Below are 20,618 nucleotides of genomic sequence, written 5' to 3'. Positions count from 1 at the left end.
AAAAAAAAAAAAAAAGAAAGAAGGACCATCCAGAGACTGCCCGACCTGGGGATTCATCCCATAAACAACCACCAAACCCAGACACTATTGCATATGCCAACAAGATTTTGCTGACAGGACCCTGATATAGCTGTCTCTTGTGAGGTTGTGCCAGTGCCTGGAAAATACAGAAGTGGATGCTTACAGTCATCTATTGGATGCAACACAGGGCCCCCAATGAAGAAGCTAGAGAAAGTACCCAAGGAGCTGAAGGGTCTGAAACCTATAGGAGAAACAACAATACGAACTAACCAGTGCGTTCTCCCCACTCCCCCAGAACTTGAGTCTCTAGCTGCATAAGTAGCAGAGGATGGCCTAGTTGGCCATCAATGGGAGGGGAGGCCCTTGGTCTTTCGAAGATTATATGCCCCAGTATAGGTGAATGCCAGGGCCAGGAAGTGGGAGTGGGTGGGTTGGGGAGCAAGGGGGGGGGGAGGTTATTGGGGACTTTTGGAGAGAAAACTAGGAAAGGGGATAGCATTTGAAATATAAATGAAGAAAATATCTAATAAGAAAAGAAAAAATTCTGGGCATTAAAAAAATGTAAGCACCTTCATGATTGCATCATTACTACAGTGTTATCTTTATTATTAATATGAGATTCATTAATAAACACTTGACAAAGGATCATTTAAGTAAACAGCTGATATTTTTTTCTTGGTTTCAATAAAATTAATTGGAGTTTCTTATTAATTTGTATTTAATGAGTTGAACATCATTATCTTATTTAAGGGTTCCATTACTAAGAAAAAAATGACATGTCCAAAATCAATTTGGGGAGAAGAGGGTTTATTTTATTTTCCAGCCTTAATGTATCATCTAGGTAAGTCAGGACAGGGACACAAGGAAGGCACCTGGAGGCAGAAACTGTAGCAGAGCCTGTGGAAAAGTGTGCTTATGGGCTTGCTCCTCCTGGCCTGCTCAGTTTACCTGCTTAGGCCACCTAGGATCACATGCCCAGGGTGGTACAACCTACATTGTTCTGGTCCCTCCCACATCAATCATTAATTATACCAGTACCCCCAAATTAAAAATACCAGTACTCCAACAGGCAAATCATATGGAGGGGCATTTTCTTATTTAAGACTCCCTCTTCCCAAATATGTCTGTTTGGTCCATGTTGACAAAAGCAAATAGTAGCCTCTTGTTTAATAATATTCATTTTGTTTACTCTACAGATGTGTGAGGATGGAGTGATTAATGCATGAACACTTAACTTTCTTACACCTCAAATGAAACCTGTGATACTGTGTTCAACATTTTCAAATAAATAGAAACCGTAAATTATTAAATTCTCTGCAGGTAACTTTTATTAAGAGTCATTAACTTTATCTTTTATTTGAATTGAGTAGGATATCTAGGAAACACTCATTCTTTTTAGGTATTAATACCGCTGATTAACTCTTTATAAAAAGTTTGCACTATACTAGTTTAAATCCTAATCTTAATACATGAAATTAAAGCAAGTGGAGCAGCAGCTAGGCTCAGATCTGGTGATACATCTGATGATGATCTCTAATTATGGGAAGAATTCTGTCCTACACAGTAGTCTAATGGTACCTGTTGAATAAAGCAATGTCTCTAATCTGAACCAGTCTAGAGAAAAGCAATAGAATTTGACCTACATCCGTGTTTTGATGCTATTAAGACCTGATGCTTCTCTCATATCTGTCCTCTCTCTCTTCAATCACGACTATATCTAGAATTCTTTTAATACAAGCAGTTGTTTTTCTTTTAGAGATTGCAGTCTTTTATCAACATTGTACATTTATAAGGTATTGCACAATGGGTATACTTTTCATTATGTTTCTTGCTATTACATATTTGTCCAGTTGGTTTTTCCAATTCTTATTGAAAAGTATGAAAAGGAGAGATTATTATTTTTAGATAAATGAAACCAATTTCCAACACTGAAACCAACAACTCTTTCAAAATAAGTAATAACTGACTACTTTAATTATATTCATAATGTTTAAATTAAAAATATTAAGGCAAAGATCTAGAGATAGGTAATTCTAACTATAAACAGAATTTGTGATAACATTAAAATATAATAGGGCAATAAAAATTCTTTAAAATATTTTTGCCTGAGTCACAATCAAGTTTAATCAGTTTGGCATTAATTAAGCTCTAATAACAGAGTTCAGTATCTTTCCTAAGTAGTGTTATCCATTTCCCGTTCATCCAGTTTGAATTGTGCATATTACGGTGTCATCATCATTTTAAAACATACTGAGAAAATGACAGAGCTGCAAAATTAAAATAAATGATTAATGGTATTTTTTTCATGCTTTGTACTAATAGGTATTACTGGGCTTTTAAATTAATAGAGCTGTCAAGCAATGAACCAAAATGGAAATTATATATTCCAGAAACACCTAAAGATGACACTTTGGAATATTTTAAATCTTAATGAGGAGGTACAATTGTTTTGTTCCCCTGTAACCACCAGAAATTAATTGGAAATTAGTCACAACCAATGCCTTTATACCCAACATCCCCAAATGAAGAGACTATGGTTTTATGCCTTGCTATTCTTGTTTAAGGGCCAGAATGCACATAGGCAGTAAATTGCATTGTCAATTACAAAAAAACAACTGTTGTGGAATTAGGAAAAATTATGCACAGGTAAACAGAACTAATTAATGCATAAGTAACAAGGGAAAACATAAAATAATGCCCAGCTAAACACTAACTTGTCAGTCTTTGAAAGACATTTAAGTTTAGAAATGTAAATTTATGCAAACTCTTTACCAATTAAGTCTTAGGTAAAGGATGTTTGTACTGTATTTAACTACTTTTGCAGCAGTATTTCTATTAACACCTTAGAATAGGTAATCCTCCCATAAAAGCAATTCACTGCTTGTCCAAATGCTTTACATGTTAATTTTATATTCTTCCAAGTATAAAAAGACTGATACTCATTAAATAGAAAAATATTGTATTTCTTTTAATAGGGAGTTACCACTACTATATTTCAATATTAAGCTCAATGTCATTTCTTTTGTGATTTTGATATGTATGTATATATGTATGTATGTATTTATTCATTTATTTATTCCCTTAACAGTGTCATAAATGTACATGGTGATTTTTGCCCCCTACCATTTGTAGGCATCAGTGGCTATACTATCAGTGGACAAACTGAGGTCTCTTTCTCTTCCTCTAGCCTGTTGGTAGTGAGAGAATTGTGTGTAGGCCCAGTCCAATTTCTAGGCACATCAAAAATATTCACTATTTGCATTTTCTACTTATAATGTATGGATTATTCATTTTCATTCACAGCTAAAAATATATTTGCTCCTTGCTGGATTCCTTCCACCCCCTTCTAAAGTAAGCCATTAGAACCGTACAAGATTCTCTAAAACTAGTGTCTGTCAACTCAGGGAGTGTTAAGTTACAGTAGCTATATAACTTTTAGTGGGAAAATAATATTCATAACAAACTCTCCAGACATTTGTTACTAGAAAAATATCAGCCTGATACTTCAAACATTATTTAATAGTATTTTAAGTTACTCAATTTAGTGTAAGACAATAAGATTCAAGCTAGGCAATTTTAGTGATAACTTTGATATCACTACTGTATTCTTGATAAATTCTGATGTGAGTTTTTTTAGGTTATTATAAAGAATATTCTGCCTTATTGTGACATACTGTGATTTTCCAATAAGTCTATAAGCAAATTCCAGTGGAAAACAACAGCAAAAACAACACAATTTTGCTTTTTGTATGCTGTGTCCAAATCTTGAACCTATGTCAGATTTTATCTGATCACAGAATCATATGGGTTTTTGTCTTCAATACTATCTACAATTATGGACCATTTGTTCTATATATGAAATAGAATGAAGTCAGGCATGGCAGTACACATCTTTAATCCAAGTACCCAGTAAGTCTAGGGAGGCCGATATCTGTAAATTCAGGGAGAGCCTAGTTCTACATAATAACTTCTAGGATAGCCAGGGCTATATGGAAAAATCCTGTCTCACAAAACCAAACCCAACTACAAAATTCCTCAAACCCAATCCAACTAAACACTAGGAAGAACGTTTAACTGCATTAAATCAAGTGTGTAACATATACCATGAAACCCTTACTGCCTCTTTATTTGTATCGCTAAGAACAATTAGTAATAGTCTCAACAAGCGTCCAGTATTTATTTGCTATGTGTAGTAACTGCTGTCAGATAATAAAGTTTTGGGCTGGAGAAATGGCCCAGAAGTTAAGAGCACTGACTATTCTTCCAAAGGACTCAGGCTCAGGTCCCAGAACCCACACTGATATTCAAAACTTTCTGTAATTCCAGTTTCAGGAGATATGACACCTTCACACAAACATACATGGAAGCAGAAGACCAATGTAACTAAAATAAAAAAAATAATTCATATAAAAATTATAAGTCATTTTAAGAAGCCGAAGTAACTTTGATATCTGGAGGACATGGATCTGATAGATGAGACCTTGGGCTCTGGCCCTCCTTCATTTTCCCCCAGTGCGATGGAGAGACACTTTCCTTCCAACGTAGCTTTTCCCTCTCTCCTTGCAGAAGTTCCATAAAACGTTGCTTTCAAGGAGTGAAAAGTATTTTTAACTTCTGACTGCATGCAATTTCTGCTAAAGTGCAAGAAAAGTTGACTATTTCAGTTGCAGATGCCAGCTTGCTCAAAATAACATTTAAAATAGTAAAACCTAGAATGGTTTTTAAATAAAAACTGATGAAAAGTTGTTAACAAAATGGCCGAGATTCTGTCAAGCCTTTCTTAGAATTTCAAACTTGTCTTTAGTCCTCAGGCTTGTGGGTCAGTGAACTTAACCAGTAGACCCAACGTTATATTTCAAAAAACAAACAAACACCCTAAAATAACAAAAACTAAAGAAAATGTATCTACCTGTGGTTTTGGTGTTCAAGTTTGTCCTGATCTGTTCTTCTGTTCTAAATCTTTCTTGTGTATTGTTATTTTGACAAAAGCAGCTTTTTGGTGAAAACTGATTCCTATTGGGGTTTGACTTTAAGAATATCTGTTGTTTCTTAAACAAAACAAAACCACCCAAAGAGCTGGGAATTTGCCTCAATTCATAAAGGGCTTGGCTAGAACATGTGAAGCCCTGGGTGTGATGAGCCCACAATGCATATAACTAGACTCAGTAGCACACTCATGTACTCTCAGCTGTTGAGTGATAGAGAATAGCAAATGAAAATTCAAGGTCATTCTTGGCTACATAGCCAGATGAAAGCAAGTCTGGTTATAATTCCATAACATCATGTTTAAGTAAAAAAGAAAACAAAAAGTCAAAAGCAATATACACATATACACACATAAAGTACAACAGGTACTATTATGCTAATATACTCTATGAAATGTCTATGTACATGATATTCTCAAATAGAGAGCAATTTTACACCTCTCAACTTTGCATGGGCCTTTGAGAAGATCATTAAAACAACTCCTTCTTAAAATGGCTTGTGCTAAGAAGAACTTGCTGACAGAAGCCTGATGTAGCTGTCTCCTGGGAGGCTATGCCAGAACCTGGTAAATGCAGAGGCAGATGCTTGCAGCCAATCACTGGACTAAGCAGTGGGTCCCCAATGGAGGACTTAGAGAAAGAACTGAAGGAGCTGAAGGAGTTTGAAAACCCATAGGAAGAACATCAATATGAACCAATCAGACCCCTGAGACCACCCAGGGACTAAACCACCAACCAAAGAGTACACACAGAGGGACCCATTGCTCCAGCTGCATATGTAGCACAGGATGGCCTTGTTGGACATCAATGGGAGGAGGAGCCCTTTGTCCCTGGAGGACTCACTGCGCCAGTGTAGGAGAATGCCAGGGCAGGGAAGCAGGAGTGGGTGAGCAAGTATGTTGGGAACAAAATAAAAGCACCCCCCCCCCGAGGCCCGGGGGAAGAAGGGAAAGGAAAAGGGGTCAAATGTCCAGCCAGAGTTCCTGTGCTCTGGGCAGGAGGACGCAGGCAGAGCTGTCGGACACTTTTCCACTCGCCACTGTGTGATCATGCCTGACCCACGTGGCAGGGGGGTGTGGAGAAGGGGAAGACCCCGATTGGGAACCCCTAGGTGACACCCTGTCACCCCGGGATTATAGGAGAGAGGGATGAGGAAAGGAGTTCCCAACACTGGCGAGAGAGGCGCAGAGACTCTCTATGGTTTAAGAGCTTTATTAGAGAGAGAGAGACAGACAGAGACAGAGACAGAGAGATAGGGAGGAGAGTGAGGAGAGAAAGGAGAAAACAAAGAGAAAGGGAAGAGGAGAGAGAAGTGAGAGAAGTCAGAGGTAAGGGAACAAAGGAATAAGAGAGTGAGGTGGAGACCTAACAGCCCCCTTTATGATCTTCACTGTTGCTAGGTAACTGGGGAGGAGTTTAGCCTTAAGGTCAGAAGCTTGGGCCATTGCTTATGTGACTATTGACCATGCTTCTCTTGTGGGGGCTGTGGGAGGTGGTACTTTAGGCAGAGGCCAGAGTACCAGGAGCATGAGGGAATGCCTACTGTGTAATGAAGGTGAATTATGACCATTGGGTTCACACCTCAGCTCAAGTGGAGACTGGAGACCAGCCTGAATTCCCCACTCAAGTGGGTGAGCACCGTCATAGAAGCAGGGGGAGGGAGGATGCGATAGGGGGTTTCTGGAGGGGAAACCAGGAAAGGGAATAACATTTGAAATGTAAATAAATAAAATATCCAATAAAAAAATGGCTGTGCCAACACCCTGCTTCAGGGCAAAGTCTCTGTGTGGCAGGGCATCTTCCTGGACTGCCTGCCTATTGTATAACAACACTTCTCTTTTTCATCAGCTATATGCAGAAAAACTTTCCGAGCATGTCATTTTCTCTTCTTTTTATCCTTTGGCAAATAAGTGTAAGGTGCATAAGACATAAGTAGCACAAAAAACAGGTTGGGAAAGTCTTGTAATTGCCTGGTAACCTTCAATAGCACTAAGCCAGAAAACCACAGTCATAAAGTCTTCCTTATTCTCTATGTCCAACAGTCATGGAAAGGGCTCTCTCCACAGAGAAATCTTCAAAGAAAAATCCTAAGTTCTTACCTAAATCATTACTGACACACCGAAATACCTGATCTCTTAGTGTTATCTGAATAGGTAAGTGAGAGAGTTAATGCTGTTATCATGAGTTATTTTCATTCAAACAGCGAGATAGACACTGTCTTAAATTGCCTACATTCAGGGCTAAGGTGTGGAGAAAAAAAAATGAATGAAAAATTTCAAAATGGGTAAGATTTTTTTAACAGTTTTAGAGTATTTATAAGACTTGTTTAGTGGTTCTGTAAGAGATACGGAAGTGGAAAATATATTGTGAAGTTTCCAAGTCAGCAGATGGACACTTGTGGATGATAATATGCTGGGATGATGGAGGGAATTTAAACAGATCTCAAAACAGCCTGAGGCAATAAAACTTGATGCAGAGGGACAGGGTCCCTCCCTCAGAGGCACTACACTGTCCCTGAAAGTACCACAGACCCAGGGCAGAAAACTTGAGGCAGCTATCAGAAGAAGCTCAAAAGCAAAACAGTCAGACAGGGGAATAATTCAGAGCCACCCACCTATCTTGTTCTTCCTGGCTTTCATTTAAAGACAACAATTTTATTTATAGAAGACAGGATGCACATAAAGTACATGTAGAAAGGCTTAAGAGAAATCTTCTTTTATTCACTCATTGGGTAAAAATGAGAAACCTTCACATCAGAGAGTAGTAATGTCCCTTTTGTTCCCCCAAACACCAATGCCTCCCATCCTGATTCTTTTTCAATTGCATGACAGAGATAGCTACCAAAAACTCAAAAGAGGAGAAACCTTCTTTGATAAAGAAATTACAGCCCCACAAGAATGAAGAGTACTGTCTACCTGAATCTCCCACACCCTCAGAGTAGGCTCCATTTTAAGTGTTCAGCATGGCTATTTCTTTTCTTGTCTGTTTGTTTTCTAAAGATAGAAAGAAAGAAGTTGGGTAGTTGGATGGGTAGGAAGGTAGGGAAAATTAGAGAGGAGATTAGGGAGGTAAAACTATGATTAAGATACACTGTATGAAAAAAAAAAAGGGGGGAAAATCCAAGAAATTAAAGCCTTAGGTTTTTAGGTAGAGAAGTAACTCAAAAACCCCAAGAGCCAAGCATGACTGAAGTCAAGAGGATGATGATCTTAGAAATCTATCCAATAAAGATATGGATTACTAGGCTGGCAGTGCTCACACAAGAGTCAAAGAGTTTCTAAGAAACTCCAAGTACCAGGCATGAGAAACCTTCTATTGAGTTATTGGCCAACATAGTTCAAGAGACACCCAAAATTTTATAAGCTATCGCTCTAATTAATGGTTGCTTCTCAGAGGGTGAAGGAAAATACCTATGTATAAAGACACCAAACACATTGGACACAGAAATCAGATAATTTGAGCTGGATCTGAACTAAAAGCCTCCTTACTGAGGTCTAGCTTTTATAATACCAGAAGTTGCTATGGAAGAAGCCAGGGAATCTTTTGGAATCTTTAAAGGGATCATTAATCCTATGTGGCTGTGATGCCCTTGAAACAGTAGTTAGCACACTGAGAGAACTGTACAGGTGCAATTGTGGTACTCATATCCTGGCAGTAACCAACACCTGTTTAATTGGACTTAAAATCCACTCAACAGGTTGAAAATGATGCCTACCACTGAAAACCTAACCAGCTACAGATAGCCACTTATACTAAGATCCAGGATCCTAGAGGAGAACCCACGACTGTTACTTTCCTAACTGCATTCTAAATACTTCTTATACTCACAGAGAAATTTAGTTTTCATCCCTCATTAAGGAAAATTCACTTTTCAGCAGATAGAGACAGTTATAGAAGACTATCACAGCAGAGTAACTGGGAAGAGTAGAGGAAAGGGAAACTATAATCATGGCATCTTGCATGGGAAAAGAATTTATTTCCAATAAAAGAAAACAAACAAACAAACAAACTACAGTCAAGATTATGGAAAAGTATGCCAATCCCTCATACTGGAAAGCATCAGGAAGAGGCTACAGCTTGACTGACAGCTTTCTTGGAAACCAGAGAACCTCAAAATAGAAAATGTGATTTCAGGTACAGCACAAAAGGAAGCTGAAACACCAGGAAATCTCTTAAGTACTCCTACAGTCCACAGTGGCTGGTCTCAGTGCTGGGAGGATTATTTTATTATTTATTTCTTTATTTCTTTCATTTATTCACTTTACATTTCATTGTCAACCCCCCTCCTCCCTGTATATTCTCATACAGATCCTCGGGGAAGGGGATTTGGGCTGGGGAGTGATCAGGTGCAGGGAGAGCAGAGAAGAGAGAAAGGAAGTCACTGGTAGGCTAGGGATGGGCTTCTCTAGGAAGTGCCAGAGACCTGGGACATGGGGAGGACCCAGACTGACTATGGGGGTGACTCTAGCTGATACTCCTAGCATTGTTGTATGTGGATTCCACTGCTCTGGGTATATGGATATATGGATAGCTACTTCCTTTATCCAGCCAGGACACCCAGTTGAGGGATAAGGACAGTAGCCTACCCACAAAACCCTCTGACCGAAAACGTGACCCACCTCCAACTTGTCCAAGGATAGAACAGAGACAAAGGAATTGGCTAACCAATGACTGCCCTAAATTGAGACCAATCTCATGGGTAGGAACCAATCCCTGACAATATAAATGATACTCTGTTATGCTTGCAGACAGAAACATAGCCTCTCCTCTGAGAGGCTCCACCCAACAGTCAACAGATACAGACACAGAGACCCACAGCCAAACATTAGCTGGAGCTCAAGGAGTCTTGTTGAAGAATTGAAGGAAAGATTGAGGGACACAAAGAAGTCAAGGACTCCACAGGAAGACTAACAGACAACTTACCTAGACTGTTAGGGACTCCCAGAGACTGAACCATCAAGCAAAGAATGAGCATATACTGGACCTACCTCCCCACATATATAGCAGAAGTGTAGTTTCTTCTTCATGTGGGTCCTCCAACAACTGGAATAAGGGCTGTACCTGAATCTGTTGCCTGTGTGTGGTTTCTGTTCCCATAACTGAGCTGCCTTGTCTGGCCTCAGTCAGAGAAGTTGTACCTAGTCCTCCAGCGGGAAGGTATGAGAAGGTGATAGAGTGGGGGGCTTCCCCTCCTTAGAGGAGACGGCAAGTGAGAATCAAGGGAATATTTGTGTGAGGGGGTGATGGAAAGATAATTTAACACTGTGGCAATGATACTGAATTGTACTCAAAGGAGAATAAAGAGACATTGAATTTGGGGATCATAGGAGTCATAGCTGTACAAGAGTGGTGCACAGTGTTACTAGGAGCAGCGGTGTGATTGATGACTTTGGTTGGATTGAGAATTATAACTCAATGACCATTATCAAATAATGATAAAAATGCTATTTGACAAAAGTTGTCTCTCTGCTATAAATGACACAGTTTAGTTACTGTCTTAGTCAGGGTTTCTATTCCTGCACAAACATCATGACCAACAAGCAAGTTAGGGAGGAAAGGGTTTATTCAGCTTACAATTCCATACTGCTGTTTATCACCAAGGAAGTCAGTACTGGAACTCAAGCAGGTCAGGAAGCAAGAGCTGATGCAGAGGCCATGGAGGGATGTTCTTTACTGGCTTGCTTCCCCTGGCTTGCTCAGCCTGCTCTCTTATATAACCCAAGACTGCCAGCCCAGAGATGATCCCACCCACAAGGGGCTTTTCCCCCTTGACCACTAATTGAGAAAATACCCCACAGCTGGATCTCATGGAGGTACTTCCCCAATTGAAGCTCCTTTCTCTGTGATAACTCCAGCCGGTGTCAAGTTGACACATAAAACCAGCCAGTACAGTTACATTGGAAATCAAAATGGGGCAAGCAGGTTTCAAGGGCAGAATATAGAAGGGCTCAGGAGAGCATCCATTTCTAAATGCTTCTAAGATGATTTGATGTCAGCTATGATTGTAATGAACATTCAAATTTTAAATCTTGCCATTTCACCACTCAATTATGATCTGTTCATGACTTTCTATTCTCTGCAATATGGAAGAAAGTTTCAGCAACCCTTTCTTGTCCTTAATCATAGAGAAAGCAGCAAGATTATGTCATATTAAAACTCTATGGGCATCATGCTTTATGAAGGTGTCAAAGGTAATGACTAATACACTACTATTAGCTATCAAAATTTTACATCAGTTACAGAAGACAGTCTTCAGGATATGCCCAATCAATATACAACCAACAACACAGAAGTAACCAGAGAAATGTAAGCTTCACCATACCAGGAAACAGAGGATTTAATCTTTAGAGATTGGGAAAGTATTCCTTTCATGATACATTCAAGCTCTTTGCTTTGAGAATATAATGAATAAAGATAACTCAAAATAACTTTAACATGTATTTAGATATGAAAATATGTGAATGAATTGCTAGCCAAACTACATTATGTTCAGTGAAAGAAGATTTAGTAGAAAGCATGTTTTAAAATGCTATACTACCCCAAGAAGTATTTAAGAAATTTATAAATTCAAAGTTTACTTGGTACTGGCAACCAAATTATGCAGGAAGAGGAGTTTTTGTATCCTGAGAGTACATGGAGGACCCAAGCAATGGCCCATGACTACAGGAAATTTATGTCTACATAGGGGTGGGGGTAGGGAAATGACTGTACTTTTAACATGATGTGGTTGGTGCTATCACAGGCAGCAGATATGGAGCTGATGTTTGAGGAAGTGGGGAGATAGAATGTGTGTGTATGTGTATGTGTGTGTGTATGTATGTATGTATGTATGTGATTGGACAGATAATCCCTGCAACAGGCTCTGTGGAGGAGAAAAAGCAAGGACTGTCTCAAAGAACAAGTTGTGCCCATTGTAAGGAAAGGAAGAAAAATTTATCCAGGACCTTGTGCAGTACATGGAAAAGAGGAAGTAGAAGAAAAAACTACTGAAAAGAAAACGTAATGTGTGTTCATCCAGAAACCTATGAAAAATTCTAAGAAGATAGGGTTATAGTGAAATTATGTTCCACAGTGAACATATTAAGGAGAATAATCCAGGTAAATGAAAAGGGGACAACAATTGGGATGGGAGAAGGAGTAGGTGTAGCCTTTCTCTAGAAGTCAGACATAGAATGACATTTAATGGGGCAAGTTTAAGATGGTGGCTGTAGTGTTGGAAAGAAAGGAAAAGATTGAAGACATGGAATTATGTAATTAAGTGGACATATTTGTTGATTTAGGAGATATTAAATATGATGTACAAGAACTCAGATTTCCAGCTCTGGAATAACTGGGTGAGCCATGGTCCTACCTGCTCAAAATAATGCAGAAGAGCAAGACCCATTACTATTTATAAGGGGGAGTGTGCAAGAAATCAGGTACCCAAAAAAGGGGAGAGAGAGCCTGTAGAGACCATATCCAGTGGATAGCCATGGCCCCTGTTTGAGGGATGGAGTCACTCACCCATCTCAAAAACATTAATTCAGAATTGTTCCTGTCAAAAGGAACTCCAGGGACAAAGAGTGGATCAGAGACTGAGGGAAAGGACATCCAGAGACTCCTCCACCTAGGGATCCATCCCATCGGCAGCATCAAACCCAGATGCTATTGTTGATGCCAAGAAGCACATGCTGACAAGAGCCTGGTATAGCTGTCATCTGAGAAGCTATGCCAAAGCCTGGCAAATACAGATGCAAATGCACGCAGCCACCATCAGTCTAACTGTTGGGACCCCAATGAGGAGTTAGGGACAGGACTGACTTAGCCACTCCACAGAAAGAACAATAATATCAACTAGCCAGAGCTCCCAGAGCTCCCAGGGACTAAAACACCAACCAAAGAGTACACGTGGAGAGACCCATGGATTCAGCAGAGGATGGCCCTATCTGGCATCAATGGGAGGGGGATTCCTTGGTCCTATGGAAGCTCAATGACCAAGTGTAGGGAAATGCTAGGGAGGTGAGTGGGAGGGGGTAGGTGGGTGGATGAGCACCCTCATAGAAGCAGGGGTGACAGGGGAGGGGATAGGGGTTTAAACTGGGTAGGTGGATAACATTTGACATGTAAATAAATGAAATAACCAATAAAATAAATAAAAGTCTATCAACTGCAAAAAGTGGGGCATGTCAGGTGCACAGATAGGAAAGGAAATCTGTGATGGTCACTGCCTGATCCCATTGTTCTATTCAATCTTCCTCCACTTTCTAGGCTGCCCTTTGCCTTACATGAATGCATGGCTAATAAAGCCAGTATGTTCTGTGTGCTCAGGAGGAAAAGTTAGAAAGTAAAAAGAGGCTGGAGAGTTCAGATTATAGGCAGCTCGTCCAAACCATCCATGTCAACATGTATTCTTGTCTCCTGTTTTAAATATGTTTACTAAAATGATGAAGACATTGGTACTAGGCTAAAACCCACTCTTTGTTACTGTTGTTAACACTAACATATTATGATCACAGGGCTATTTGACTGTTTATAAGTGGGAGAATTTAAAAAGTCATGAAAGGAATTATAAAGTAGGAATTTAAATTTCTCTTTTTTGCTCTTCTTGATATTTGTAATGCAGCTCTGGTACAATTTATAAATAAACATTACTTTGGTTTTTTTGACATTACTTAACATTTTTCATTCTGATAAAACATTCAACCTATTTTAATGCCATTTTAATTTCACTGCTGCCAGGAAAATTTTCATTGTTAAACAACTATCACTACAATCCATTTCAATAATCTATATTTTCTTGATTTTATAAAAATTATATTAATTGATTTAAGACTCAAGACATATGCATTTTTTGCCCTTCTCCACCATCTATGCAATTCAAAAGAAAACAGACCTTCTGGTTTCTCTAAAATTATAGCTAGAGAAACTCCTTCATAAATCGAATATCAGCTTATGGATATTTAAATTTAGCAAAGAATTTTAACATTCTATAATTTCTTATGTTCTGTAAGAAAAACATTGAGCTATTTTATTGAAGGAAAAAACCCTCTCTCTAGTTAAGCTATACAACTGCTAAGAATATTAAATATTCTCTTCAATTAAAATAAAAATTTAAAGTTCAAAGTCCCCATGTGGTTCTAGGAAAAGTAGAATATTCCAAAATTTAAATTAATAGTAATAAACCTCAGAGTAGTATAGTTCTTGGCCCACTGTAAGCTACAATAAATGTTTTAAATGAATAATTACATTTATAAAAAGAGAAATTCAAATTTAAATTGTATAAACTTATTAATTTGACAATTATAGATCATAATAATTAGTAAGTGAAGTGAGTATCCTGCTACTAATTGGAAGAAAAGCTCAAATCAGTGTCAGAAGTGCTTATGGTAGTCAGTTAAACCTATTCTAACAATTTAATTAAATATCTATAGACATAGTCCTTGCAGAGCTAGAAACCAAAGCTAAGTGCCTTGCACAAGACCTTACCCAGGAGAGCTCTCCAGGCACCCAGGACTTTGCCACTTTAGGATGGCTGTAGGAAGAATAAAGAATTTGCAGCCCCCTGGGGTCCAGCTGCATGGCTTTAGTCACTACTCTGCTATAAACTAGTACTGTAGACTAAGACAAAATGTTTTAGTTTTCCCTACTCAGTGAATTGATTCATAAATATGGAGTTAAATGTAATTTATGTGTGTGTGTGTGTGTATGAGAGAGAGAGAGAGAGACACACACATAGACAGAGACACAGAAAGAGACAGAGAGAATTAGATCTACTGATCAAGTATTTTGATAACTTTGTATCTGGACATGTGAAAGTCTTAGAGCATAATGTATCAGGGGTCTTTATTCAAGACCACTGTGTCATCTGAAAGACTGCAAAGAAGTTTGGTTCCACTCTTTTTGCTTTATTTTTACTTATTCTCTTGTGAGCATGACTCAGTAACAATGGTCTTCAACTAAAAGTAAGAGTACTAGTGTTCCCTTGACCATTGCCATCCTACCTAATAAAAAAATGATCACCACCATGACTACAAATTTACCAGAATCTCTACCATAAACATCATAACTACTATCATTGTTTTCTCGTGTATCATCACCATTATCATCGTTCTGTTACCACTAACATTCCAAACATCAATGCTCTCACCAAGAGCACAATTGCCACCACCATTAGTGTGCTTGCTAGTTTTGTATCAACCTGACACGATCTAGAGTTATCATAGACGGATAGTCTCAACTGAGAAAATGTCTCCACAAAATCAGGCTGTAGTCAAGTTGATAGAGCATGTTCTTCGTTAGTTATTGATGCAAGTAGACCAATCCCATAATGAGTTGGCAGTCCTGGGTCTATAAGAACACAGGCTGAGCAAGCTACAGTGAGAAAACCTACTAAGCAGCACCCCTCCATGGCTTCTGCACCAGCTCCTACCTCCAGGTTCCTGGCCAGTCTAAGTATCTATCTTGGATTCCTCAATGGGCTGTGACTTGGGATATGTAAGCCAAGTAAACTGTATCCTTCCCAAGTGGCTTTTATTCTTGGTGCTCCATCACAACAGTAACCTTAACTAAGACAATTGGTAATTCTAACAATGACAACACTTAATGTTCCTGAGACTATAAGTGTGAACATAGTAGTGCCATTCAGAGAGTCTACAGAATACCAGATGAAGCACAAATGCATAAAATCTAGTAAGTGAAAGAAGAAAAATGAAGGATATTTGTAATTTACAGTGAGAGATAGAAGAAAACACTTGAAAACCAACAGTCAGATGCTGATGGGAAACTGGATGTCTAGACATAGAAGAATAAAACTAGATTCCTGCCTTTTACCTTATAAAAACATCAATTCTACATGTATCCAAGATATTAATATAAAGACATAAAACTCTGAAACTGATGAAGGAGAAAGTAGGGCAAATACTTAAAATAAAAGTTTTGGCAAGAACTCCATGGGTAGGACTTTCATTATTCGGGAAATAATGTCAACAATTAACAAATGGGAATTCACACAATAAAAATGTTTCTGAACATCAAGAGAATTAACCAAAGAAATAAAAATATATCCTACAGAATGAGAAAAAAATTGTTAGCTGCCCAACTAACAAGTATTCCCATCTGGAGTACACAAAAATGTGAAGATAACTAAACAATAACAAATTAAACAACCCAGTGAACAGATATGTTAATGAGATGAACAGATTTTTTTTCAAAAGATGAACTATTAAGAGTTAATAAACTTGAAGAAAAAAACATCCAAACACTGTCCTTCAAATAAGTGCACATCAAAACTTTGAGACTCTATCTTACCTCCATGACAATGGCAGTTATCAAGAAAAAAGAAAGAATTACTTTATTTTATTATCTAGAGCATATTAGGCTCTAGTGACTGTAAGAAATGTTCAGAAACAACAAAGCTATTACTTAATAGTACATCAGCAGTTTTTTCTTTCATATGTGTCAAAATCCCATAACCAGTTTTATTATTACATGTTTGACGATTAATCCTAAGAGACTTAAGAGACATTTTGTCAGGACTTTGCTTTGTCTCGGAGTTTACAGTTGGTCTTTGGTATCTGTAGTTAGGCTCAAGCATATATTAAAAAGGTAAGTCACTTACAGGAGTGGACTGTGCTTCCAAACTGAATGCAATAACTTCTCTATATAAGTAAAGAGGAAAAAGGGGATTGCTAAGCAGTTCCTAGAGAAGACAGGACAAAAAAAATACTGGGATAACATAGCCTTAGAAATACATAATCTCTGGAAAGCAAAAACAACACTGGTAATGATTCCCCTCCATTTGATACTCACTGTGCATGGGGTCTGCATCCAGGGTTCTCCATCAATCTGCATTGGCAGTGACTTGCTTGTTCTGGAGAAAAAAAAATCACTTTAACTATAATGCTAAAATATTTAATATAACAGATTATCCGTAAAACATAAGATGATAAAGTCCAAGGAAGGCAAATATGATCACTGCTGACCTCTTCTGAAAGGGGGATTTCATTAACTATTAATAAACACTGAAAGGTTCCTTGGTCACAAGAATGTTAAAAGCTTCCTGGTAAATGTGGTGACATAAAGAATAACTCAGAATGCTAAATGAAAATACCAAGGTTTGTGTTCAAAGACACTATGAGAATTCCTAAAACCAAAGAGCCTCCTTGTTGACCATTTCCACCACCACCACTGGCGATACTACCACATGCACTGCAAACCTTATGAAAACACATTGGGTATCTAAGACGTTCTAGAACCAACACATTCACGAAATAATATTTAATGTATCTGCATCACAGTTTGTTGTTCTATTTTGTTCAAAACACAGTCTATGTTTTTCTATAGATGAAATATTGTAAAAAAAATGCAATCGTTGGAAAGTTTGGCATGAATCTATTTGTAATTTAGGTTTCCAAGAACAATGCTCTGCTGTGGTGCATGAGAAAAATGTAACTTAAGAGAACAGCAGGTGTTTGCTTTGTTTCTCTCCTTTGGATAATTTGTGTAGTAAGGTCTATTGTGCTTCAGTAACTTGAGCTTGAAGGAACACAGGGGTAGACTAAACTCGCATGTTAGTTGGTGCATCCATAGATTATGACTGAATTGGAAATATCACCCGCAGAATCATATGATAAATTGTAGCACCCTAGCAGACAGTTTGGGAATTTCTAGAAGCTTCAGTAGGTGGGCCTTGTTGGAGAAAGTTGAGCACTGGGAGTAGGTCCTTGTGAGTATGCTGTCCCTAGCCTTTCCCCTCTCTTTCCTTCCTGGATGCCATGATCCAGCCACATATCTGCTATAACCTTTCCACATAATGTGCTGACACTCATCTACCCTGAGCAAAAGAAACCCATCCTCCTATAATATGTTTTCTTATTTCTTTTTGTCACAGTTACAAAAAATATAACCAAAACACCATGGTAATAAATAAGAGATTACATTCTATAGAACCTGATAGGAAGTAGCTACTAAGACTGTAAAATGAACTAATTTCTATCATTTTGAAATCCATAATAAATTCTAATCATTGATCAGTTGAAACAAAGTAAGATATCACTATCAGTTACCTTACATCCTTTTGTGAATTTCGTATCATGTCATGTCAAAGCACACTGTCAATTAGAGCTAAAGAACTACCTGATAACCACAGAGGAGCACTGAGCCAGACGCCGGCCCGCACTTTTCAGGCCCGTGTAAATTTGGCCCATTTCCATTGCTCCTTCCAAGCCAACGACCTCCAGCAGCTGGTCACTCAGATCTGAAAGAAAACAGAAAGCTGGTCAATTACAGTGCATGCACATGTCCTCCACAGAAATAACACGGTATCTTATGGAAGTATCTAAGCCACATCACAAAGTGTCTGTCTTGAAAATCAAAAGCAACAACAACAACAAAAAAAAATGCTGTACTTCTGTAAGTGTTAGTATAACTAATCTCTGGGGCTCTATGGAACACTATTTGCTGTCAGCTTATTCTAAAACAAGTAGGAAGAACAAACTCAGAGCCAAATAATACCAAAAGAAACATACCAGTAGTTTCTAACATCAACAAACTTGAAGTTATTCCACATGTATACACGGAAGAGTTCTACAGCCCACATCACACATTTGGCAGCAAAATAAGCATTTCATCACTATAAATACAGCATACATATTTGCTGTTAGACATGATTTTGTTAAATTCCTCAAGCAAGAGACCTTGGAGATCATGGAGTTGAAGCTTATTTCATAGGTTATCAAGATGGAGTCTTATCATCACTTTCATCAAGTGGCTTGTATACCAGATAAGTGTTGAAGTTAAAGAAATGATAGAAGTTTTTGGAAATATTTCCTCAGGTTAAGGAATATATATACTCTACAAAAATGATATTTAAGATCAGATAAGATAACTTGCATATTGCAAACATCATCTTTTATATTATTAATAGAAACTCCAGAAAGGGACTGGAACTTCTAGGTGCCACCATTTTAGTATCTATTAAGCATATACCTCAAGACAAACATCATCAATACCTCTTCTAAACCAACATAAAGAAACTGAAATTCACAGGATCACTTTTTAAATCTTCACATACCAAGGAAAATGATAATGACAAAGTTGAAGCCACTCACTTTGAAGTATAAACACTGTACACTGGTATTATGCTCAGGAGAGGCATACAACTATAGATGCATTTCTTGCAAGCATTGTACTTTGTAAGTCACAGGCTCTTTTAAAGGTTTGTAGTCATTCAGAAAGCAGCATGTCTCCTCCAACCAGGTAAATCTCAGGGTAACATGCCCCCACACTTTGAGAGTGTACTAGCTCATTTTTAGAACAGAGTGCTGAGATTCTGACAGGATGCATATACTGTGGTGACCACACATTTGCCTTTTTATTTTTATTTTTGTTTTCTTCTTTCTTTCCTTCTTTCTTTCCTTCTTTCTTTCCTTCTTTCTTTCCTTCTTTCTTTCTTTCTTTCTTTCCTTCCTTCCTTCCTTCCTTCCTTCCTTCCTTCCTCCCTTCTTCCTTCTTCTTTCTTTCTTTCTTTCTTTCTTTCTTTCTTTCTTTCTTTCTTTCTTTCTTTCTTCCTTCCTTCCTTCCTTCCTTCCTTCCTTCCTTCCTCCCTCCCTCCCTTCTTCTTTCTTTCTTTCTTTCTTTCTTTCTTTCTTTCTTTCTTTCTTTCTTTCTTTCTTTCTTTCTATGTGTACACATGGTGCCTTGAACTTGATATTCAGACAAGGATGGGTTCAAACACAGATATACTCTTGTTCTGCTGAAATTAAAGGTGCATGCCAACCTGCTCAGTGTGGTATTCTTTGTTAAGTTCTTGGTGTTTTTTATAGCTGTAAATCAATAATTTGGTACTGTTTTAATAGCAAAAGGAAGTCTGGAGGAGGTAGCACACAGTGGGAAGCCACAGTGATTACACAAGATAAATGCTTGGCAGCTCTGTAAAGTCAATGTTAAACTTGGGGAGAAGCAAATGTGTTTGTGTGGGATCCATCTTGTACAGAGAGCTTTCACTCATTACTAAAGAGTGTTTGATAGCTCAGAGTTCTGAATTCTTAATGACTCATGTTCAATGGGATTCAACCACAGTGAAGAGCACTCCAAAACCCCCAAAACTAGACTCCTGATCATTAGAAAGTGTAACAGCAGCACTTAAAACAAGAATATATGGCCAAACCAATGCATTATAAACTGAATGCTAAAAGAATGTCATTTTACAATTTTTACATTGTAGTTGCATCAGGAATCAATCCGAAATAAAAACAACATTTCAGCTATAGAACCTGCATCACCAAGCTATGGCTTAGGTTTGAAACCATAGGGCATCCATCTTTCCGCTTTCACCCTATTTAGACTTGTTTCTCAGAAGCTTATTCTCTGTTTTTAGCTTTAAATTTCTATTGCCAAGAACAGATGGACAGGGAATAGAAACATATTCTTTCAGCTGTAGCCGGCACTCAAATGTGCTTGGCTTCATAGTTTGGGTGTTAGTGTTCACATGTCTTAGGTATGTGTCAACCAGAAAGTGGCATCATGGCAGGTGCTGAGAACCCAGATGTGTGCAAGGTAATAGAAAGTGCATCACACAGAAGGAACATGGATTTGGGCTGTGATTTGTACTGCTCAGCTCCAAAATAGGTGAGA

General features: G+C 38.2%; 1 protein-coding gene across 7 annotated transcripts in view; it reads right to left on the bottom strand.

The window, feature by feature from the left end:
- The window catches only part of Dgkb (diacylglycerol kinase beta), a 710,085-nt gene that overhangs the window by 13,247 nt on the left and 676,220 nt on the right, over window positions 1-20,618 (bottom strand). For all 7 annotated transcript variants that reach the window (XM_029484790.1, XM_021178688.2, XM_029484791.1 and 4 more), the window contains 2 exons: window positions 18,120-18,240; window positions 16,794-16,854 (listed from right to left, as the gene is read on the bottom strand). In XM_029484790.1, the coding sequence (XP_029340650.1) occupies window positions 16,794-16,854; window positions 18,120-18,240 (182 nt within the window). The remainder of the gene's footprint in view (window positions 1-16,793; window positions 16,855-18,119; window positions 18,241-20,618) is intronic.

The sequence above is a fragment of the Mus caroli genome, chromosome 12 (genome assembly GCF_900094665.2).
Source record: "Mus caroli chromosome 12, CAROLI_EIJ_v1.1, whole genome shotgun sequence".
NCBI lineage: Eukaryota > Metazoa > Chordata > Mammalia > Rodentia > Muridae > Mus > Mus caroli.
Note: the sequence above shows the minus strand (reverse complement) of the source record. Positions and strands in the feature narration are given on the sequence as shown.